The 24,194-nt window shown below is 41.7% G+C and overlaps 3 protein-coding genes across 3 annotated transcripts; 1 reads left to right on the plus strand and 2 right to left on the minus strand.

Moving 5' to 3' along the window:
* Positions 1 to 1,802: 1,802 nt before the first annotated feature.
* On the minus strand, positions 1,803 to 15,038 carry trmt11 (tRNA methyltransferase 11 homolog). The gene is made up of 13 exons (XM_074652519.1): positions 14,882 to 15,038; positions 13,353 to 13,418; positions 13,138 to 13,211; positions 11,656 to 11,737; positions 11,447 to 11,539; positions 11,218 to 11,352; positions 10,975 to 11,131; positions 10,785 to 10,865; positions 9,919 to 10,083; positions 9,643 to 9,715; positions 9,080 to 9,214; positions 4,728 to 4,848; positions 1,803 to 2,144 (listed from the first exon to the last, which is right to left on the minus strand). The coding sequence occupies exons 1-13, from the start codon at positions 14,957 to 14,959 to the stop codon at positions 2,004 to 2,006; spliced, it is 1,401 nt and encodes a 466-aa protein (XP_074508620.1). The 5' UTR covers positions 14,960 to 15,038; the 3' UTR covers positions 1,803 to 2,003.
* A 1,962-nt stretch (positions 15,039 to 17,000) lies between these two features.
* On the plus strand, positions 17,001 to 18,189 carry LOC141778328 (actin-binding Rho-activating protein). The gene is made up of 2 exons (XM_074652521.1): positions 17,001 to 17,122; positions 17,527 to 18,189. Exon 2 carries the CDS (start codon positions 17,546 to 17,548, stop codon positions 18,035 to 18,037), a length of 492 nt encoding a protein of 163 aa, XP_074508622.1. The 5' UTR covers positions 17,001 to 17,122; positions 17,527 to 17,545; the 3' UTR covers positions 18,038 to 18,189.
* A 1,435-nt stretch (positions 18,190 to 19,624) lies between these two features.
* On the minus strand, positions 19,625 to 23,418 carry hint3 (histidine triad nucleotide binding protein 3). The gene is made up of 5 exons (XM_074652520.1): positions 23,209 to 23,418; positions 22,438 to 22,555; positions 22,141 to 22,210; positions 21,601 to 21,727; positions 19,625 to 20,961 (listed from the first exon to the last, which is right to left on the minus strand). Exons 1-5 carry the CDS (start codon positions 23,359 to 23,361, stop codon positions 20,914 to 20,916), a joined length of 516 nt encoding a protein of 171 aa, XP_074508621.1. The 5' UTR covers positions 23,362 to 23,418; the 3' UTR covers positions 19,625 to 20,913.
* Positions 23,419 to 24,194: the final 776 nt, after the last annotated feature.

Here is a 24,194-nt window from a genome sequence, read left to right on the forward strand (position 1 = left end):
GAGAGAGCGAGGACAGAAGTGGTGAGCAGAGAAAGGCGAAGTCTCTAACTGTCTTGGGGAATCATTTGATTTGGCTTGATGATGATGTACAACAAAAGGGCACTGTGGGAACCGTAAACAACGAGCACCGCAAACGATGGCGAGCCGGGTATCATGTGATGGTGCCTGGAACTCTCTCGCTGTGAAGCAGGGCGAACGGGGGGGAAGTGTGTGGTGGAGAGGCAGAGGCCCGACTGATAAACAGAGCGAAGGGAAGGGGGTAATGTACATAAAGGCCTGCTGCGTCGCTCTCAGGAGATGAATAATGAGCCGGGCTGCATGTAAACTGTGGTTGGAAAACAACAAAAGCTGCTGACTAACTGTAGCGGTGTGTGGCGAGGTGGGGACGCCCTGTCGTTTAGGCCTGCACGGGGAGGCCTCTCTCGCCTAAACATGCTGCCTTTGTCTGAATAAAGGAGGACCGCGGCTCTAATTACAGTTAGACATTCTGCTTTTAGAGTATTCAGGCTCTGCTGCTGCTGAGCTGACGGATACCTCCGGATCTGAGAAGAGAAGCCGATGAGGATGAGTCTTAAACTGTCATTCTCTCTAGCAGCCAGCAGGGGGCGACTCCTCTGGTTGTATAGAAGTCTACGGCCCTGTTCACACCTGGTATTAACATGCGTCCTCAGTGATCCCATCACAAGTGGTCAGCTCTAAGTACAGGTGTGAACGCACTCAAGATGCATTAAGGACGCATAGAGATTGGGGATCTTTCAGACCACATTCAGAGGTGGAACAGGAAGTGAATTATTATCATCCTGTCAGATATGTTTCTGTGTTTTTGTTCCGCTGCTCCCGCCTGCCCGCCTGTTCTCTGTCCTCCCGGCTCTCTGGAGCGCTGTACCTCGCTGTTGTCTGGCAAAAGCAGCGGTGCCGGCGGCATGGAGGTCCCCGGGGACCGCCAGTACAATAACCTTTATTTTGATGTTAATACAATGTACCAGAATGAACTAATATGTAGGATATTACTACTGACATTCCTGTAATATTACGTCACAACGGCTGCTGTATTAACCGTGTGTTTACTACGTGTTTATTTGCATATAGAGCGGGGAAGTGAGATCAGATCACAAGTGGCCACTGAAGACGCATGTGGAGATGCATTCTAATGCCAGGTGTGAACAGATGCACTTAAAGCTGTCTACTTGTGATCCGATCACTGAGGACGCATGTTAATACCAAGCCTACTTCTCTCTTGATTTATGACCTCAGTAAACATTGTAAACATGAGTTTATGTTTCAAGTCTTCTTCAATACAGCATGATGTTCATTTAGTAAATGATGGTCCCGTTTAGAGTCAGATAGACCATAAAGCAGGGGATGCTTTAGGGCGGGGCTACCTGCTGATTGACAGGTCGCTACCACGGCGTTGTCCGTGTTTTCGTCTTTTGTCGGTATGTTTTCAGTTCATGAAAGTTGATATTAACATTTTGGTCGCCTAAAATGTCTTGTTCAGCTGCTAAAGATGCTATCAAGTTGCATTATGGGAAATTTAGGATCCATTCTTTTTAGAGCTTAACCTAGATCAGTGACTAAAAGTCGGGATATCTCAGCCTCTGCTGCTTCCATTTACACCGTTCCTTTCTATCAACCTTATGGATAAAGTGTACTACTATATCACTGCAGTACCTCTTTAACGTTTTACACCATGTTCCCTTTTAAACATTGTTTTGTAAAGTATTAAGTAAAGCTGCATTTACCATTCAGGCAGTCAACTATCGCTAGTAGTAACCGTCAGCACTCAGTACACGATGTTTGTATTTTATCCATTTATTTGCAAAGCAGTAAGTACAAGCATACAAATAATCATAATTAAAATAGTGAGAAAGATTTAAAAAATGAAAACTGTAACAAATATGTCATCAGTTTGTTCCCGTCTTTGAGTCCACTGACGACCACGTCCATCTGATTCTTCTGTCCGCTTCTATAAAGACGCTTCATGTTGAGGTCCGTCGGTCGGTTCACTCTCCGTTGACGACGGGTTTGTTGTCGTCCTTGATGCATCTCTTGTTCAGTCCGCTGAAGTACTTCTCTCTGAAGGCGTTGTGTCCCTGGTAGGCGCTGAAGGCTGGGTCTGCTACAGGAGACAGGCTGTCCAGTTCCTGGAGAGAGACACATGTAGACGTTATGGTTCTGAACTGATGAAGATAATGCTGCCTGTTTTCCCCCAATTAGAAAAAACACACAACTTCTTACATTGCAGCAGTTAGTCACATTATACGTCGTGGAATACATCACCCTCCACTGGTTTTAATAGTAAGAACAAGACGTTCTCCAGCTTCTAGATACATCTTGTTATTCACATTCACGGCTTGTTAAAGAATGTTACGAGAGAAATAAAATAAGTAAATAAAAACAGGCAGCTACTGGTTCCTTTCCCCCCAAAAGGAGCATGTGTTGAGACTTTGCTAACACTATATTAATACCATTACATTTGGATGTAAATGTTGAAACAGCTCTTCCTTCCTTCCAGTCAACTCCCGCTACATGTCTGTATAATATTAGCATCACAAGGTTTGCATACTTTCTCCATGTTTGCACGGAGGAACGGCGCCGTGCTCGTGTATATTAACAATGTATATGAACTGTTATGAATCCATTCGGTTAAACAGTTTGTCTTGGCTGTAAGGTAGCCGCTGGTCAACGGAGGGATGAAGGGAGGAAGAGAGATGCTGGGAGGAGGAATAATGAGGTGAGCTGAGTTGGAAGTGATGACTCCAACGCTGGGCCTGTAATTTGTCAGCAACACCTCTACTTCTGCTTGCCGATGCTGCCAAGCAACCTGGAAACAGTTTCCATGACCACTCGGAGGGAAAACTCCGGGTAGCGAGACTGACAACGTAACCATGAACCCCAAATTCATAAGGACAGAGGGGCATAACTAAAAACAACTAACAGTAGAAATAAGCAACAAATTAGGCAAACAAGTCATTTAAGGCCACCAAACACATTTTGTCACACCCTATAAATCAGTAAATGTGAGGATTCTCTGCACTACTTTAGCAGGAAACGTTTTACAGTAATTAGTCTGGCCCCATTATTGTCTAATCACAGACACAGTGTGGACACGTGCGCGTGTATCACAGCCACACAAACACATTTAGGTATACACACACGCACACACAGACACACAAAGCTGTGATCCCTGATGAATGAGTGCAGATAGGTGCTGATTATGTTCTATTTGGGAAGGAGAAACTCTGCGACCTGAGATAGACGTCAGTCAGATAAGATCAAACAGCTGTACAGCTGTGTTTCTGTGTTGCTGTGTTTCTGTGTGCGTGTCGCACACGCGGCCCTTTTTGGGAGCAATTTGGGGTTTTGGAGTGGAATGAGATGTCAGATCCAAAGATGGATTGTTTTCCATACGATGTGTGATTAAACCATTTAGAGTTCCAGTATAAAAGAAATGAGCCAATCACAGCCAGATGGAGAGGATTTACCCGCAGACAGACACGGAGACACCATCACTGCCATTGGGATGACATGTCAAAGACATAAAGACATACTATATACACGTACATGACATACTTATGTGGTTACATATACAAACATTTCTATGAACTACACGTAAAAAAGAAAGAAGATGAAAGAACAGGCACACACACATGCTCTCGTTTTACATGAAGTCATATCTGTGCTTCTGTTCATGCTCACATACTAAAACTGTAAACACATTCTGGTTGGTAATGTGCAGATAATATACATAACTTAACAACATATCGAAGAAGAAGTCCAATCAAAGGATATATAAAATTAAATGATATGGTCAACTTTACCGCCGTTTGGCTGTAAAGTTGACCGTTTGACCATTAGAAGAAAAATGTGTGTTTTAAATCCTGTAGAAGAACTTGTTTTTAACCAAACCAATGCTTTAACCAATCATTAACCAAACCAATGCTAGTATATACTGTATGTGTGCTACTACAGAACAACGACGATACCTAAAGGAAGAAATCAAGTTATGAAAATAAATGTAATGCAGAATTGCAGTGTTTTATTTTAGATAAGCATGCATCTCCAGACTCAAAGACAGGCCTTCATGAACACTAACGATTACTTCATTATTCTGCAATTTTTTTCACAATTAATCATTTTGTCTATAATATGTTGGAAAATAGTAGTTTTATAATTTCCCAGAGTCCAAAGGTGACTTATTGAAATGAGCTTGTTTTATCCAGGTCTGTTCTAATGTTCTCAGTTTACTAAAATATGACAAAGAAAAGCAACTAATTCTTATTCAGGAGAAACTGGAATGTTTTTCATTTATTTGCTCTGAACATTTAACAATTAATTGATTGTCAAAACAGTTGCCAATGAACTGATTAATTCAGGTTCAACATTAATGTTTTGTTTTCACAAGTGGGCCAGATATCTACATGCCTAAAGTCAGTTTCTACTTGCCCCTATAGAAACTGTTTTATTTATTAGCAGTTATCAAACAGCAACAGAGACTAAAGTTAACTGTCATGTTTAGTTTAGTTTAGTTTAGTTCACCCAACTAAACTCCTGTTTCGCTTCGGCTCATAAACTTTGTCTTTACCCGCCGCCATTTGCTCAGCTAGATGTACTAGCCTGACGTGGTATTTTACTTGCCCCGGGCAAGCGGGCAACCCTTATTGTTGAGCCCTGTAACTGTTTTCAGCTCTAAACCCAACACATTGAAAAGCACATAATGAACCCACCTCAGGCTTCTTGATCTTCTCCATGGTGATCAGGCGTCGGGAGGTGTGACTGGAGAGAGTCTGCTCACAGTTACTGATGATCCGGAGACACGGGTGGAGAGGCACCATCTCCTCACAGTACCTGAACAACGGGAGACACACACACACACATCAGTCAGGTAAACAGAGGTAGAGCAACTCCAATCCCACCTAAAGAGCTAAATGAGAGGAAAGCTTCAGGCCTTTGTGAAAACGATGCTCTTCCTGTTCTGTCTGGAGGCTATAAACCGGCTGCTGGGCTTCAGACGGACACTAATCCTGTTACAATTACTACCAAACGTTTGCCAACTCTCTTTGCCGCCCATCCCAGTGTCTTTCCTTCCTCCCTCCATGTCTCTTTCTGTTTCTCTCCCACCAAACGAATCACTAAACATTCGACCAGCGCGGCGTAACCACGGCTGCTGAAGCTAACGGAGCTCACTTTGTTGAAGGTGAAGGTGGAAAAAGTGAGTGTGACCTGACAGGTCGTCCGCTGGCTCTGTCATCACCAGCCAGGCCAGGTTAGGGCCTATTAACAGCGGATGATGATGTACGTGTTTGCATATTTGTGTCAGCGGCGCTTTCTCCTCGCCGCCGTCACAGTAGCAACGGTCCCGACCCAAAGCCGGATTTGAGCGTCGCTGTTTGTCTGGCCCGTTGCCATGGCCGCATGTGGGCCTCTGAGGCGGCGGGATGTTTGGTCGTCAGGGTGACCTAACGGTGATGCAGCCAGATGATAATTCTCTCCTGTCAATCAGGAGTCATTAGACCGGTTGAGGTCGTGTTGACGTCTCAGTGGAGGCAGATCGGCTTGTCTTTCAGAGAGTCTCTGTAAAGGACACTTTCACACAGAATGCCTCCGCTCAGGGCTTCATCTGTCTCACACTCATTTAAACTAGATTTATTTCTTTTTGCCATGAGGATGCCTTTGTTTAGCTTATTCTATATGACACTTAAAACTGTAAAAATAACAACAGTGAAATTCATTTTAACAACACTAATTTCTTTAACGCATTAATGCAACTTGGGTTTGTGAGCTTGTAGCAGCTCAATTTTAAAGCCGTAGTGAAGATACTGAATAATATGAATCTAGTAAACCTGATGAATCCATCGGTACCAATCATGTCAGACTAGCTGTTAGTGAAGGAGGTTAAATAACACTCCAAACTTACACTAAATTTTGTTGAGGAAAAACTGTCGTGTCCATTTTCAAAGGGGTCCCTTGACCTCTGACCTCCAGATCAGTGAATGTAAATGGGTTCTATGGGTACCCACGAGTCTCCCCTTTACAGACATGCCCACTTTATGATCATCACATGCAGTTTGGGGCAAGTCATAGTCAAGTCAGCACACTGACACACTGACAGCTGTTGTTGCCTGTTGGGCTGCAGTTATGCTATTTTTGATGCTAAATGCAGTACCTGTGAGGGTTTCTGGATCAATATCTGTCATTGTTTTGTGTTGTTTATCAAGCCAATTTATGCTCTCGATTTCATGTAAAAATGTGATGCTGAAGCAGAGGAGAGGAGCCTCTAGGAGAGGAGCCAGTGTCACTTGAAGAGATTTGCCAAAATGCGGAGTTAAAAAATGATGACCTGGAAATGAAAACATGGCTCATTTATCCGTATCCCCTTACTTCTGACAGTGCAGCCACTTTATTTCCTCTCTTCACTGTTTATGTTGTAATTAGGTGACTGAGATTACATCATCTGTCTTCATACGTTTTCCCTCCTTCATTTATTTTTTAAGGGGAGAAAGAGAAAGAGAGTTTAAAGGGTCCGACCCGGTCTAGACGCCGTCTTCTGATGACAGAACTTTGTGTCACCTGTCATCATGCACACACACACACACACACACACATAGACACACACATAGACACACACACACAGTCCCCCCTGTTTCTATCACAGCCGTGGACGCAGATACACACATATATGTGGGGGTGACAGAAACACGATATCTCCCCTGTAGAGCCCCAGATTAGGCCCAGGAGACAGGCTACGTCTGGGTTTACACACACACACGTGTGATTGTACACAGAAACACACACACACACACAGGTCAGACTGCAGACACAGATAGTTGACATATCTGACCAGCCTGACCTCCGACGTTTATTTTGGCACGGCGCTCTGACGGGCACGGAGTCGAGCACCGGTAGATGAGTAGCAAAGACAAATGTGTGAACATGATGACACACATGTATGCACGAGACCACACGCATTCATGCATGTATGTACGGATGCATACACACAGAGACAAACGCATGGTGTGTCTGTACACAAGCTCGTTCTTTCTCTCACACACACGCTAAAAACCAGAGGATGCAGGATTATCTCATCTCCTTCCCGCTCTTATAATCAGCGACCAGAAGGAGTTCCAGCCCTGCAGAGGGGGGTTTTTATTCCCCAAACGTCCGTTGCTGCTGCCGTCCGTCTGTTGTGGTTCATACCTTCACAGTCAAACACCTGCACCTCCAGTCAGCACTTCACGTTCTGCTCGTACACACAACGTTTAAACAATGCACAACTGTGTTTCAGGAGCGCCGCCTCATACAGCCGGAGCTGTCAGTTGTGGTTTTCTGTGACTCAGCTGTTAGAGCAGGTAAACCTCAACACACCTGTATGCTACTCTGTACAAACACCGTCATTCACACAGGTGGTTACACACGCAGGACGATGTTTTATAGGAGCGGGAATGGAAGAGTGCTATGGGGAAACGCTGGAGGGTAGAAACCCCCGAGTGGAAAAGACCTCTATGTGCCAGACGACTCTGAAAGAGCTTCTGCTTCAATGTATGGCCTTAGTCTATAATTACATCTTATTTATATGAAAATAATAAAGCTGCATTTTTTGTTTGCACTAAAAACTGTAGAGGACCTATAATATTCTTTCAATTAAGATTTGACAATAAAGTGTTTATGTTCCTTATGTAAGCCATAAACCATTACTTATTTTTACCAAATAAATGAAAAGTATGTTGAAATCAGAACATGACCTCCTCGCTGTAACAGAAATGTACCGAACCGAACCGAAAACCTTGATATGAACCCAACCATGAATTTTGTGAACCGTTCCACCCCTCGTTGTAACCCCTCTCAAAATGTGCCAGCATCTGTTTTTAGTATTTCACAATGAAACATCTGATTAAAGGCTTTTTATCTTTTGGCTAGAGGAGTGCCTTGGACCTTCCTTCTTCTGTGAGAGATTTACTGCCGTCCGTGTTACATTCACTCTTCTCCACAATTCATTTACAGATTTAATTACATGCCGTTATTAGATTTAATAAAATGTAATTGTGTTTACATTATAATCCTTGTTTGACTATTTGGGCGATTCATTAGGTCGACAGATTATTAGATGTAAATGTTGTAGGTGGTGCTCATCATGACAAGCCTGTATTGTGCAGTTCTGGTTTATGGTCTAAGTCTGCCCCCTATTGATACAGATTATGATCTGCACCAGCAAGAGGAGTTCCCAATATCAACCTTTGGTTTCATCACATTTACAGCTGCACAGTATTTACTGATGCACGTTGGATGTCATGAATGAAACGCAGAGGAGGAAAATGAAACTGAGAGCGTCTGTCTCCACAGTAAATCATCTGTTGAGAGTCTGATAGTTATTTATTTGTGCTTCAGATTGAAACAATCAGAAAATAACTTCTTCTTTCTCTTACTTACAGCACCGTCGCGCTGTCTCTCTCTTCTAGCGTTACCTCTCGCGATCTGTCTTTCTTATTCTGTCTGTTTTTTTATGAGTCGGGAGGCCGAAAGCAAAAACTAACTTTACTTTCAATGTCATCAAACAAAGAGAAATGTTCTCCCCTCGTCCTAAACCCATACTAGAGTACATCCTTGTTTATGAATGAAGCGGTACACCAGTTGAAGCCATTGTGTGTTTTACCAGTCAGCGACGGTCATCCAAACTCCAGCCCAAAGATTTCAATACTTTTAGAAAGTGCTACCCCCTGACCAGGACCTTTTTGGGGGGTAAAAGGCCCCGTAACTTATTATTAGGTAATAATTAATAATTAATTTAGACCCTGGTTTCTGCGGTCGAAACGCAATCAGTTCCTCAAAAGGTTCCTAGTTCCAGGGCAAAGTTCCTGCGGTGGAAACAGGGATTATGAAGACAAAGTAAACTTCAAATCTAGTATCAATATATAAACCTCAATGCATCAAAGCCTGTTTTCCAACAACAAACCGGTCACAGACCCAGTTTGAGCGCTCAGATAACAGAAATCAGCTTTAAAGAGCTGCATGTTACTGTGAGAGGCTCATCATTCTGAAAGACCTTTATATTATCAGCCATACAATAAGCACGTATACTCACTCTGGTCTGTAGACAGGCAGCCAATAGACGAGCCTCCCGCCCAGGACCAGGTGGTGGGCGGAGAAGTTTAACAGGTCTGTGAAGATGTCACTGAGGAAGTACGCCTGTGAGACGGGGACGTGGGACTCTAGGTAGCTGGGCAGAAGAATCAAAGAAACACAAACCGGTTCAGACCAGAGCAACAGACAGGACCTTTAAGTAGAAGAACAAACCATGTCATAGTACATACAGGTACATACATGAAATGTGACCTCTGCATTTAACCCATCCTAAGTCTTTTAGGAGCAGTGGGCTGCTGCAAGCGCCCGATGGAACTAACATTTCACTTTATATTCTTAAAAAGCATTTCCATTTTTTAAGTTTAGGTTCTGCAGGCCTGCTTAGTGTTCCTCCGAGTAGAGAGGAGGAACTCATCAGTGAAACAAGCTGCTGGTTAGAATGAAAGCCTGCAGACTGTAGACCGTCCAGGCTAACCCTGGCCTTACTGTAGTTATACATTTCATGCCTCGGAATAAATGAAGGTACATTTTGTCAGGAAGTCACAGAGTATCAGGTGAACTTACATGCCCTCGGTGGGTTTAGTGACGTCTTTGTGGGAACCCGTTCTCCTCGTGGACTCTCGGATACCGTATGGAGCTGACAGTAGGAAGAACCACACGGGAACAACAAACAAGAACAACAAAGGACAAAGTTGATCCCGTTATGAGAGGAACACAATAGACTGGACAGATGTAGCTGGAGCTCGTGCTTACTGCAATAATGCTTTACACAGAAGCTATCGATACATTCATCACAAGTTTTCATACCCAAAGTGTTAACAGAATAAACTGTGGACCTACGATCGGTAATGATGGCATCGAACAGAGGAGCCTCCCTCCACACAGGCTTAGAGGCGTCAGACACCATCACGTCTACGTACAACTCCTCTGTTCCGTACTGCCGCAGGTTGGCTCGGATGTTCTCATCGGGTCCTCGCCACTTCTGGTTTGTACGGCTCGACCGACCTGAAAGACAAAAGGTGCTTTTAAGAAATTTAGATAGTTTCTGAAACTCAGAGCTGCGGTCGAATAGTCCTCTTTCTCTGAGGAAGGTTCCTAACGGAGTGAAATGACCCTCTCAGTATCTCAGCAGCAGCCGTGGTGAGAGCTGTTAGGATCCTCTAAATGCTGAGGAAAGGAGCTTCAATGCTTCCTTTATTATCTCCTTCAGCAGAGGACACACTGGAGCATCCTTTACCAGAGGAAAAGAGAGAATAACATCCCACAATGCCTTGCAGCCGCAGCACTTAAAGCGACGCACCATTCGGCCTTTCATGATAACAAACGATATGCTGATCTTGCATATTATTTTCATACGCTCATATACTAATTGGGATTCATGTTTAATATGAGTGGACAGTGACAACCATTTGGTTTCACTTTACAGTCGGATTCTCTGAACACCACGGTTGTCTTTTCCTGAGTCCTTCTGAATTCTCCTTCTCATGTTTTCTTGACCTCATGACGTTTTCCATCGAGGTCAAGGAGAAGTGGTTAGGAGAAGACGTTAGGACGCCATTTTTTTACTTTTCTAACGCAGCCTTGGGTCCTGCCACTTAAATGACATGACACGATAATTTGCAAGCTTGAATTAAAGACCCCACAATCCTAAAATAAGAGAGATTAAAGTTGATGCTCCATGTAAACTCTGAGTAGACAAGACTTACCTCTGCCATGAATAGTGTTGTAATCAATATCTGTTCCACACACGTAGGCTCTAAAATGAGAACACGCCACCAACAGGCTCCCTGAAACAGATCAACAGACAAAGAACATTTATTGGCCCAGATTCCCCCAGATGTGTGACTCTCTATTAGCTGTGTGTGTGAGTGAGAGTCGGTGACGGGATTATCTCACCTGTGCCAACAAACGGGTCGAAGACGAGGTCATTCTCGTTGACCTTAGCGTGGTTGGCCATGATGAACGAGAGCCCAGCATCCATACTGGTGTTCCCTATGAAGTGTCTGTTCTTCACGCTGTGGGACCGGATCAGTTCACGCTGTCCGTCCGCTATCTGGTGCAGGAGTGTAGAAAGATGTTCAGTTGCAGATCACCTCTTATTATTAGTCAAATGTGAACGAACAGTCAGCTGTATCTCACCCATCGGCCGAAATAGATGTAGTTGGGATGCTCTGGGATGTCGTTTGGGTCCGTGCCGTAATCCTCCAACAAACAGAAGATGTGCTGAGGGCTCTTCAGGCTCACTGCTCCTTCAAACGGAAGATAGTCCATAGCCTGGGGAGAGAACAAAACATGACTTTCTGCATACATACATACATACAGGCATAGAAAGATGCAAACACACACATTTCCACATCTCAATACTCACATCAATCCTTTTGATTCTGTCTGTAAACTCCAGAGTCTTGTTGAAAGTGTAGACGTTGATTCTGTAAGTTGAGTCTTTGTGCATGAATGGTGACTGTAGGGGAATGAGGAGGAAGAGCACAAACTGAAATTAAACATCTTAGCCTCTGACTCTGTATGTTTCGTATGAGAGTTTGGTCTGTCGTGGCTTTAAGCCGTAGCATCACCAACCATGTTCTCTGACGGGTACTTCAAGAGGGATGTTCTGAGCTCACTGTGTGTTTTTCCGTGGCCCCAGAGTTCAAAAGCAGACCTGCAAGGATAACGCAACATGAACTACGGCTTCAGTACAGAACATACTGCCATGATAACAAAGCACAGATGGAGATGGATAGCAGTGTTGAGGTTGTTCCATCACTCACCTTCCCACAAAGCTAAAACTAGGGTTGTTGTCCACCAAAGAAATTCTTAGTCCACAAACACTCATGGTTTTGTCGACTAAAATCGATTTGTTGATTTAATCGACAGAGCTGACGCCTGTACTACGAAGCCAGTTCAACAAACTCAGGGTATCTTCTCGTTATCTGGCTTCACTAACTCTAACAACCGAGATCACGCTAGGCGGTCCTACGAAGCTGGTTATCAACTCAGTAAATCAACCCAGGGTTTCTCAGTCTGGCTGTGAGCGCGTTCACATGAACGGGGCGGTGTTTGCAGCATCTGACCAATCACAGACATGGACTAGTCTACTGACAGACAGGCAGAGAGACAGCAGAGAGACACATTTAACAAAGGAAGAGTAAACTATATTAGACAAATACGAAGAAGTTAAACTCTTAATCAGACTAACAGTAACACAGTTGAAGCTGCCAAATGCAGGAAGAACAGCTGGTGAAAGAAAAAACTCCCGATGTGTGAATGCGTAAATTAAAAGACTTATTAATTTAACGGAACTCAAAAGTCAGATATAGTCCTTTAGATATAAATAGCTTTATTATATGTACAGGATGGATGGATTACACCTCATTATATCCATTAGTTACGACACGGCGTGACTGTTTCAGTCTTCTCTCAGCTGCGTCCCGTCTCCGGCGGTGTGAAACGGACTCAAGACCAAGTAAAAAAAATAAATATAAAAACATAATTCAAAGCGGTAAACAGCCCCAGCATAGATCCAGCTGTTCTTCCTGCATCTGTCAGTTTAAACTGAGTTGTTTTAGTCTGATTGTGACGGTAACTTCTTCATATTTGTGTGATATTATCATACGATCCGCGCACCGAGCTCTGATTGGTCAGTAGGAGGTGCTTTTATACGAGTTGATCTCTTATCTGGAACATAACCTGCTCCGGAGCAGGTCAGCTGTTCAGCATCAGTTACCATGGCGATCTACCCCGATAAGAAGTGATCCTCCTTCGTAGGACGGAAAACCCTGAAGTTACCTCGCTAACAGCAAATCCTGCTTCGTGGTACAGACCTTTGTAAAACTGAGTTCCTCCACAAATAATCACACAACAGCACCTCTTTAAATCTGGAGTTTACCAGAGATGTGCTGATAATAAAGCATAATAAAAATGACTCATCGACTTCAGAAATCTTAGTCGACTGAGACCAAAACAATTGATTAGTCTAGTCGACTAAGAGCGGGCAGCACTAACTAAAACACATTTCCCCGCTGTGGGACTAATGAGAGATTATCTTATCTCAACACTTACTTTGCACAAACCGATCTGGCCATGACGCCGCGGACATCCTCCTCGCACAAACCATCCAGACACCAGAAAGGAGTCTAGAGAGAGAAGAGGCAAGAAGAGGAGTGACTGTGGGGATCTGGGAGTCTACAGGACAGAGGCATCATGTCAATCAATCACTTCATTAGAAACATCTGGGAAAAACAAAAGATTTAAAATCGGTGAATTTGTTTGCAAACCTTTTCTTTGAAGTCTCCTCTTGGATGGAATGGTTTTCCTCTGAGAGCCAGCAAAGACTTAATCTCCTGTAGGAACATAAAGCACAAATACTCAGAAGCATAATTACAGTCTTGAGCAGTGACGAATAAATACTGTAGATCTTCATGTATAAAATCAGTGAGGGTCCCTGCAGGATGAATAACATCACAGGAGTAGTAGAGTACGTTAAAGGTCCCATATCGTGCTCATTTTCAGGTTCATACTTGTATTTTATGTTTCTACTAGAACATGTTTACATGCTGTAATGTTAAAAAAAACAACGTTATTTTCCTCAAACTGTCTGTTTGAATATACCTGTATTCACCGTCTGTCTGAAACGCTCCGTTTTAGCGCATTTCAACAGAATTGCGTTGCTAGGCAACAGTTTGGGTCCATGTTTACTTCCTGTCAGCTGATGTTATTTACATCCACTGCAACAGGAAATAAACTGGGACACATTTAGAATGTTTACGTTTAAAACCGTGTAATGGTCTAAATATTGTATATTTGTGACATCACAAATGGACAGAAATCCTAACGGCTTGTTTCAAAAGCACAATTTCTGAATGCAGGCTGTGTGTGTGTTTCTCCGTATATTGAGCGTTTTGATAGTTTAAAGGTCCCATATTGTAAAACGTGAGTTTTTCATGTCTTTTATATTAGAAAGTAGCTTTAAGTGATATATAAATACTGTGAAAGTATCAAAACACTCAATATACGGAGAAATACACACACACAATTTATTTTTTTCAAGGCTGTTTTCATATATGCAATCCACTGTTCGTAATTACAACAGTCTATAAACCAACTTTTAAGTAGATGAGCTGACAGACAAACCCAGCAAGTACACTAAAGAAAACAACCTCAACATTCAAAACCAAGAAAAGAAATACAAATAATAATAATGACAAAAAGAAAGAATAGAGTTAAAAGAAAAACACACAATAATAATACAAAAATACGAGTAATAATAAATAAATTAAATCAACAAATAAGTTAATACAAATATTAACAAATATATAGTAATATCATTCACATGCACACACATGCATCCTCCTTAACGTCAGGTCACCTCGGGCATGTGTATGTGCATGCGTGTGTGCATGCGTGTGTGCATGCGTGTGTGCATGCGTGTTCACCCTCAGAAGGTAATGTAACGTTATTATCATGTAATAAAACAGCGTGTTAATCTCACGTGGAACCAGAGCCTCACTCAGTACACACACATACATAGACATGTGTACATACATAATCAAAACATATTCCCCTAAGAAGAACCATATACATATATATATATATATATATACACACATGCATGTAGTGTACATGTAAATAAGGTAAAGTGTGTAAAGTGAAACACGTGGAACCAGAGTGGAGCTGCGAACAGACGAACAGAGCCCGCCTGTCTGACTGATACCACCGTTAAACTCACAGTTACACTACAGTTACACATGAACAGCCAGAGACAGGCATTAGTATGTGTGTAACCCAGCAGGGTGTGGAGGTTTACCGGCAGCCTGAAGTCCAGGTTATCCTGAGCCAGGTGGATCAGGTACTGGAGACATGATCTGCTGCTGGAGGTCGCCATGTCTGCTGCTGCGGATTCAAAATACGTCCGACTGGAAACGAAACCGGGCTGCGGAACTAAAGTACCGCCTGATGGAGAGAATGACCCTAGATGGAGAAGAATGCTCTCTCCTCCTCTCTCAGTTTAATACTTTATCTTTAATGTAATGGAGAAGAATGCTCTCTCCTCCTCTCTCAGTTTAATACTTTATCTTTAATGTAAAGGAGAAGAATGCTCTCTCCTCCTCTCTCAGTTTAATACTTTATCTTTAATGTAAAGGAGAAGAATGCGCTCTCCTCCTCTCTCAGTTTAATACTTTATCTTTAATGTAAAGGAGAAGAATGCGCGCTCTCCTCCTCTCTCAGTTTAATACTTTATCTTTAATGTAATGGAGAAGAATGCGCGCTCTCCTCCTCTCTCAGTTTAATACTTTATCTTTAATTCAACAGTGTAATGTTTTTTTTTATGTTAATACATGTCTATATGTGCACAACACAAACACATTTTTATAAATGCATGCATTTATGTTATTTTCATATGTCTTATTTTTCAGCAGTATTATTTGCACTGTCGTTATATATACAATATGTGCAAGAACACAAAGCGCCTGGGTCAGTCCTTCATGCTGGTAGCCATCAATAAAAATCAAACAATACACGCACATATGCAACTTATAAAGTAAAAGAAAAAACATGTACAGGTGCAACTTATAAATAAAAAATTCTGACATAATTTCCTGTAGGGAAACGTGAAGAAAGTTGTCAAATACTACTACTAATAATAAAAAAAACACATTACAATATATATATAATGTATAACTTGTAAATTGAAAAACATGCTTAATTACAACTTTTAAAGGACTAGTGTGTAACAATTAACATGCACTATCTGCAACCATCTTGGACTCTAACCACTGCTGCACTTTACACTATACATCCTATATACCACTTTATAGACTGCACATATTACATTTATTTATTGCACATACTACATTTATTTATTGCACATACTACATTTATTTATTGCACATACTACATTTATTTATTGCACATACTACATTTATTTATTGCACATACTACATTTATTTATTGTACATACTACATTTATTTATTACACATACTACATTTATCTATTGCACATACTACATTTATTTATTGTACATATTACATTTATTTATTACACATACTACATTTATTTATTGTACATATTACATTTATTTATTACACATACTACATTTATTTATTGTACATTCTACATTTATTTATTGCACATATTACATTTATTTATTGTACATATTACATTTATTTATTGACGGACTGCACACACTATTTCACCCATTCACTCTGTATCTTTTATATCTCTATTTATTGTTTTTATAATGTGTGTATACCTTTACCTCTCCTGTGTTTCACTCTGTTTGCTGATGTTGCTGCTTTGACACATCACCGGGGATTAATAAAGGTTCATCTTATCTTATCGTATAAGCAGTGTTTCCACTAGCTGCTGTTAGTTTGACATTGTCACCTATAAGTACATTGGAATTCTGAGCAGTTTACACTGAGTCAGCTTTAAGAAAAGAAAAAAGGTAGAAAAGGCACAAGGTAATTACAGTACAAAATAAGTAGCACATTCAACCCAACACAATAAATAAATAAATAATTAAAATATAAAACTTCCTCAGTGTAGTCAATAAATAAACTAAACTACTCTCTGCATAGGAACGATACCCCACAATACAAATATACAGTATATATATATATATATACATATATATATATATATATATATGCTCCATGACCATGTTAAAAGAACTTGTAACTCTCAAAAATATTTTAAAAAATAAATAATTATTATATTTCAGACAATGACACAGTCATCAATAACTGTGCTGTGTGATCATATCCCTGGATGAACTGCTGTCACCTCTTCAGGCCGTAATCTGCTTTACTTCAGAGGAACCTCATCGTCACCGCCCCCTCTGATCACTGATTGGCTGTTCAGATCCTCTCTAGCAGCCCATTGGTCGAGACAGATGTCCATCACAGCGGTTTTGCCTTTGGGACAGAGAAGCATCCGCACTCTTGCTGCTGTCAGCAGAGCTGCAGGGTTGTGTTATTCAGTTGGTTTTTATGCACAATGAAAGATAACAGCAGGTGAAGTGAGGATCGAGTCAGGGTGTGACATGTGAGTTGATCATGTTTGATCATTGTTTACTTGTATAGTCATATAGTTACTTTAAAAAGCAGGGTGTTCACTTCTTCTAGTTTTGATGATGAACTGATATTGATTTTGTAAAATCATATTTTTCAGTTTAGTTTTCATGAATTGTCATTTGAATTTGTTGTTCAGGTTGTGGGCTAAGTTATCGTTGATTTGTGTACAGTTGAATCAGAAAAACACACCAAATACAGGACAGGACAACAATAATTAAATTAAATATAATGTTTAAGTTGAAATCCATAGATTATTTTGATTATTTTAGGAAGTTATTATTTAAATAATAAAATATTCTTCAGTGAGTACAACATTGCTGTATGTAGAAATGACTCATTAAAGCTGTAATCTTCTACTCATGGACAAACAGCCAGATCACCCCCCATCCCCATCATGGAAACTGAAGATGACGTCCCAGATCCTGCTCAGTTTAGCGATGACACGGCAGCGTGCATAGTTTCTGTGAAAGGCTTAAAGGAGAACTGGCAGAAGTGGTCCGATGAGCACCGGGAGTACCAGAAGCACAACCCCTTCAGCCACGACGCCAGGCCCAGCGTGGCGGTCCCTCAGAGGGGCCAGGACGACTACGGGAGGCCCCTGCAGGGCTCCATGACGGAGCAGCGCGGGAAGGATGCTCACACACACATCAGCAGAGAGGTCGAGGAGCTGTGCGAGGTCATAAGGAACATTGGAAAGCCTGGATGCAGAGATGATGGGAGGGTGATCACGGTGGAGTTCGGGAAACTGTTTGAGCATTACGTGACGATCTCGAATAAACTGGTGGGGGTTCTCCTACGAGCCAGGAAGCAGAGGCTGGTTGACTTTGAGGGGGAGATGCTGTGGCAGGGGAAGGATGACCACGCTCTTATCACTCTGTTGTCATGATCACAAACTGGGATTAGTGTTTATGCCTTGATTCATGTTACATGCAGTGACAAGTATAGAGATACTTCATGGCACTGTGGTATTCAGATAGCAGGGGGATTGCACTAACATGCACTCTTATTAAGAAAGAATAGCTCTTTTTCATGCTTACACAAGTAAAAACCTCCGTGGCCGATACTAATGCTGAAAGAAATGGAATGACATAGTTAATAACAATTCAAAACGCCGTTACGAGTTTGGCTCATACCAGGTGAAATGCCAATTAGCAGCATATGTCAGCAACAATAGAAGTCATCAGCATGCTGATAGACGAGTTTTCAAAGCAATTAATAGCACTCAAAAAATGGCAAACTGTTTTTACCTAAATGCAGGTGCATCAGTCAAATGATAATAAAATGATGTCAGGATATGCTAAGCTAAAACTTTAACACAAATATACAATAGAAGTACCATTTTTTGGGGGCTCATGCGTTTCCTAGGGTGACTTAGTTGCTTCAAAAATAGTACATTTTCATGTGTCTACATTATTTCATATACTAGATTTGAGTGTGTTGCTAAATCAGATCTTAGCTGATTAAACCCCCTTTCGCTATATATCTCCTTCACCAGCTGTTTATTGCGGGGAAAGTGTCGGAGTGAGCAGCTGAAATGAAGTCAGAGTAGTTAACGGGTACGAGCCGAAGCCAAAGAGAACACGAGGCTGCCTGTGACAGACAATATGGTGCTATAGGATGAACTTGATCCCACTTGGCTCGATTACAAGCGTGCTTTGTAATTTAGGGTAACCTTGTTACGGTTTGAAACTTTTATACACCTGCACCGCACTGAGATAGATGTACAATACGCACAGTACACTGAGATAGATGCACAATACGCACAGTACACTGAGATAGATGCACAATACGCACAGTACACTGAGATAGATGCACAATACGCACAGTACACTGAGATAGATGCACAATACGCACAGTACACTGAGATAGATGCACAATACGCACAGTACACTGAGATAGATGCACAATACGCACAGTACACTGAGATAGATGCACAATACGCACAGTACACTGAGATAGATGCACAATACGCACAGTACACTGAGATAGATGCACAATACGCACAGTACACTGAGATAGATGCACAATACGCACAGTACACTGAGATAGATGCACAATACGCACAGTACACTGAGATAGATGCACAATACGCATAGTACACTGAGATAGATGTACAATACGCACAGTACACTGAGATAGATGCACAATACGCACAGTACACTGAGATAGATGCACAATACGCACAGTACTACACTATAAACTATGCACTGACTGACATACGCCATAATATCTGCTGCTATTAAAAGTAATGACCATGCAAACTAATGAAGATGTTTTAGCATAAGGCAGTAGTAGATAGATCTATTAGCAAGTACTGCTCATGGTATTATAATAAAGGAGGAAACGTAACAACGTCCTGTCTGTTCTGGTGTTACTGTGGGTGCTTTGTGAACTGTAAGCACTGACTGGTGGAGTTAAACTAATGAGAGAGAGTGTAAACTGATATGTGGGACTCACTACGTTAGAAACACACTGAGAAGCAGCAATGCATTATTTATTCTAAGTTAAATTAATTCTTAAAGTGCATACACTTTCATACAGTATGGTTTTCTTTCTTTACATTCCTTAGTATACAGTCGTATCATATAGCATAAATATTCACTTCATACACCAACTGGTTAGTTCATGTTGTACATCTTAACACAATCATAAGACATTACATCAAATCAAATGTAAGATGAGCCTGTATAATCAAACACCTCTCTATGGTTCACTGCTTGTTGAGATCATTAAGCATCCTTTACTTTACAGTGTCAGAGGATCACTTCCACTGTGAAGGAGCCTCAGAACTCAACATGGCTGAGGTAATCGTGCTATACACAGCTGTCCAACGCGTTATGCCAATATATGAATTACACAAATTCATTTTTCTTAGAGTTTTAAATTCATTTCAGTTATTCATGCACAAAATCAGATTTGCAAAGCAGTAAGGCAGGAAATACAACAGCTTGGGAATTCTAAGTGAATCACAGTAGGGGTGGGCGATATACCGAATATACTCTATATGTACTGTGGCTTGTTGTACGTGGGACGTAGTAGATGACTATATCGTCAACATCGTGTATAAATATGTATTGTAATTGTTTAAAGCTGCTGGCATGAGACTTGCTTTGGCGCTTCGCTTCTACCGCGGCTCTCTCTCGCTCGCTCACACACTATCCTGGGTTAGTGTGTGTGTGGTGTATGAGCATGGATGTGCGTCTGGGGGGGTGTTTTTGTGTCTGGAGGGAAGGAGGGAACACAGAAAGAGCCTGGAGAGAGCAGAAGAAGTGAAGCGCCAACTCGAGTTTCTACAGTACGTGTTGAGGTAGGAGAAAAAGCTAGAAAAGCTGCACCGGTTTAAATTGGAACTCAAAATTTAATAATTCTCAATAATTTATCGGTTATAGGTCTGATACATATATTATATTATTTATAAGCATATCGCCCAGCCCTAAATCACACCATATGCTACTTGGTCCATAAAGTAAATGCATTTGTATTATGGCGTATTAATGGAGATTTTATGAACCTCTTCTGTAGAAACATTTTAAAAAACATTTGTCTGGCATGTCTCAAGTAGCACGAAACAAGATTTGGCTTCATTCATTTGGCTTCCAGTCTGAAAAGTGGTCACTTATTACAAATATGTGACCAGTTTAAAATACTGTCATTAGCTCTGACCAACTTAATGTGAGAGTGTATCATGAAACAAGACATTCTGCAAGTCTGCAAGTCATCATCAAAGTCAAGTACTGTGAGATCCGGATCCAAAGCGAGCGATCAGTTGGTCTCAACTTTAGATTCGAGGATCGCAATCAGCTGCTCCGCCTGCAAAACATCAACATGTGGACAGAACAGAAATTAGACTGACAGCACTTCTGGTTGACCTTTAAAACTCCACCTGCATAAACTAAAGTATGGTGGCACCACGGGGCGGGTGGCACCACGGGGCGGGTGGCACCACGGGGCGGGTGGCACCGAGAATCGCTGAACTAAATATGAGATTCATGTATTGATCTACAGCACACTGTCCTCCGGTCAGTTACGTCTATAATACCAGCTTTTAGACTGTAAATCCCTTATGCAACAGGAGGTAGAGCCTGGGAACACTTATGAATTTTGTGCAGAGGAACTGAACACACTTCTACTGTATTGGTTCCTGGTGGAGTGGTTTGGAATTTCATAATGAGAAAAAGACTCCGAAATGCAAAAACAGTAAAAACAACGGAGCTCACTGTTCATTCATCAAATACTAAATGACTAGTTCAACAGTCCTTTTACATTTAAACCAACCTGCCTGCAAGAAATCAACAGCTTTTTCATGTTGACCTATTTTGCTTAATGTCGCCTGATGGTGAACAGATTTAAGACTGAGAAGCAACTACTTTATATTTACTAAACCTTAAATTATATACAATAGCATGTTTAGTAATGGAGCACAGAACAAATAACGAGGAGGCGGCTTACCGTGATAAACCAATAGGAGTTGAGTCTGTAGATGACGCGAGACATGAAGCTCATTTGACTGACAGGTGCCAGGACGTGGAGGTGAAGGTGTGTGACAGAACAGAACGGGGGCCAGTGGAAACCGAACCTGCAGGCAAGGGAAAGGGCATCAGTGCACAGAGGCTCACACCAAGCTTTACTCACTTTAAGTGGCACTTGTTACATCAACAAAGCCACAGATATGTTAGCAAAGCTAAATAATCTGTCAGTAATAATTACACAGCAGTTTAGAGGATTTCCATTAGATTAAGAGCGACTGTTCTCTGGTAAATACAGCTCAGAGTTTACTCTGTTACACTGATACTGTGATGATGTGTACATATACTGTTTATCAGTACCTGGCATCACTATCACTGTGGATTGTTTGCTTGCTCTTCTGTCTAAACAGGCATAGTGTTGATTATTAGTACTGATAATGCTTCAGTCACTATTTGCTGAACTCGGCCTTGACCTGGTGAAAATGTTTGTGGATGCTTCCTTTGTAGTCACATCGGAGCTCACCGGACATCACTGAGGTCTGTTACGTTGTTCTTCTGGAGGATCTCCTTCCCTGTCTCGACCAGCCGCTTCACTGAGCGTGACAACAAAAACACATGTTCCTTTTTAAACATAATACAATTTACCATTAATAATAAGACAGCTATATTTATTCAGTTGCAGAGTAGTTAACACAAAACACCAGATCACAGGATTAGTTAGCAGTGAACTGTCAGTGAAACTGAAGTTGGCAGCAACATGCAGTACATTTCTTTACATTTCCACAGGCATCAGTAATGAGGTGTGTAGTTGAATCTTTACCCAAAGGCACGTGTTCCTTGCTGAGGGATTTACAGTTCCCTACATGTTTGGTTGGGACGACCAGGTAGTGGTGGGGAGCTCCAGGTTTGATGTCTCTGAAACATGAGATGTCCTCATCCTGCAGAGGAGAGAAATGACAAAACAATACAAACTGCATCAGCCTCAGGACCGGAGGGGTAGAAGGGTACGGACGACAGGGTTCACTGAAGTGCAACACTTTTTTTTAACTCGAGTTGTTGGTTAATTAAATCACCAATTGAGTCCCCTAACTGCAGCCTCTTTCCAGTAGAGATGGTTCCTGGTCCTCTAAGCAGGACTCAGTCCACAGTAGAAATACAGACTGCAGCTTGCACATGTCTTCATTAGTATTATTAGTACAGTTCAGACATAAACAGCTGTTAAAGCCACTGACAGCTGATCCAGATGTGATCCTTCACGTGACGCTTCAGAGGAAACGACGTCTCATGTCTCTAAAAACATATCCCCTCGTTTCCTCTGTCCTCGCATGGTTTCCTTGCGTCTCTCCATGCAGGGAAACGGGGATGCAATTAAGAGCTTTGGGATGCAGCCCAGCTCTCCATCATCTCTCCTCCAGCTCTGGTTTCCACCTGAAACCTGCAGTCAGATCGTGTTTCAGGGATCTGGAAGGTCCTTGGTGTGAAAACGTTTAGCATAGCTGAGCTAACTGTTCCCTAAAGCAGGAGCAACCTAGCAGGCCTAATGCCAGCCTGGTCTATATGATCCCTCATTAGATCATGTTGGTGTTCTCACCACGTGGAGGAGCTCTGTTCCCATCTCTTTGTTTATAATCTTGCAGAAGATACATTTCTTCTCATATCCTTCAGCTGGCAGGCTGCTGGTGTTGGGATCGTCTACCTGGGCAGGTAGAGGAGAAGGTAGAGGAGCCTCGACTGCTGCTGCCATGTTGTTGTTGTTGTTGTACTATGAACTGTCGATCCCAGAGCTCATCGAGCTCACAAGGGGAAACCAAAAGATTGTCGATTGTCAGTGTGTAAGGGAGGAAACCTGCCACCAGATGGGGATGTAGTTCAACATGTGATATGTGGAAACTCATTTTAACCTGGCTTTCTAACCTGTTATCCCTTTTTAACTGGTATAATGTATAATGTTCCTTCCTGGACTCAGTTTAACAGTGTGCTTCATGGAAACAGCAGGCACCCTCAGTATTTCCTACATTAAGTGTTTAGAATGTGTCTCCTCCATATTTTAAAGGTCCCATATCGTAAATAGTGAGATTTTCATGTCTTTTATATTATAAAGCAGGTTTAAGTGCTTTACAAATACTGTTAAAGTATCAACACACTCAATATACAGAGAAACACACACAGCCCGTATTCAGAAATTGTGCGTTTGAAACAAGCCGTTAGAATTTCTGTCCATTTGTGATGTCACAAATATACAATATTTAGACCCTTACACAGTTTTAAACATAAAACATTCTAAATGTGTCGGAGTTTATTTCCTGTTGCAGTGTACGTGAATGACATCAGCTGACAGGAAGTAAACATGGACCCAAACTGTTGCCTAGCAACGCAATTCCGTTGCAATTCTGTTGAAATGCACCAAAACGGAGCGTTTCAGACGGAGGGTGAATACAGGTATATTCAGACAGACAGTATGAGGAAAATAAAATATATTTTTTAACATTACAGCATGTAAACATGTTCTAGTAGAAACATAAAATACAAGTATGAACCTGAAAATAAGAACAATATGAGACCTTTAATTCATAATTT

This window comes from Sebastes fasciatus, chromosome 12 (genome assembly GCF_043250625.1).
Source record: "Sebastes fasciatus isolate fSebFas1 chromosome 12, fSebFas1.pri, whole genome shotgun sequence".
NCBI lineage: Eukaryota > Metazoa > Chordata > Actinopteri > Perciformes > Sebastidae > Sebastes > Sebastes fasciatus.

Bases quoted from the DNA above. Each gene is read 5' to 3' on its own strand.
- LOC141778328 (XM_074652521.1), top strand. From the start codon at position 17,546: ATGGAAACTGAAGATGACGTCCCAGATCCTGCTCAGTTTAGCGATGAC.
- trmt11 (XM_074652519.1), bottom strand. From the start codon at position 14,959: ATGGCGACCTCCAGCAGCAGATCATGTCTCCAGTACCTGATCCACCTG. The intron at 11,738-13,137 runs GTAAGTGTTGAG...TTATCCTTGCAG, and splicing joins GCCAGATCGGTTTGTGCAAA to GTCTGCTTTTGAACTCTGGG. The intron at 2,145-4,727 runs GTGGGTTCATTA...GTCTCTCTCCAG, and splicing joins AGAAGATCAAGAAGCCTGAG to GAACTGGACAGCCTGTCTCC.
- hint3 (XM_074652520.1), bottom strand. From the start codon at position 23,361: ATGGCAGCAGCAGTCGAGGCTCCTCTACCTTCTCCTCTACCTGCCCAG. The intron at 22,211-22,437 runs GTAAAGATTCAA...TGTCACGCTCAG, and splicing joins CAAGGAACACGTGCCTTTGG to TGAAGCGGCTGGTCGAGACA. The intron at 21,728-22,140 runs GTGAGCTCCGAT...CCTTGCCTGCAG, and splicing joins ACAGACCTCAGTGATGTCCG to GTTCGGTTTCCACTGGCCCC.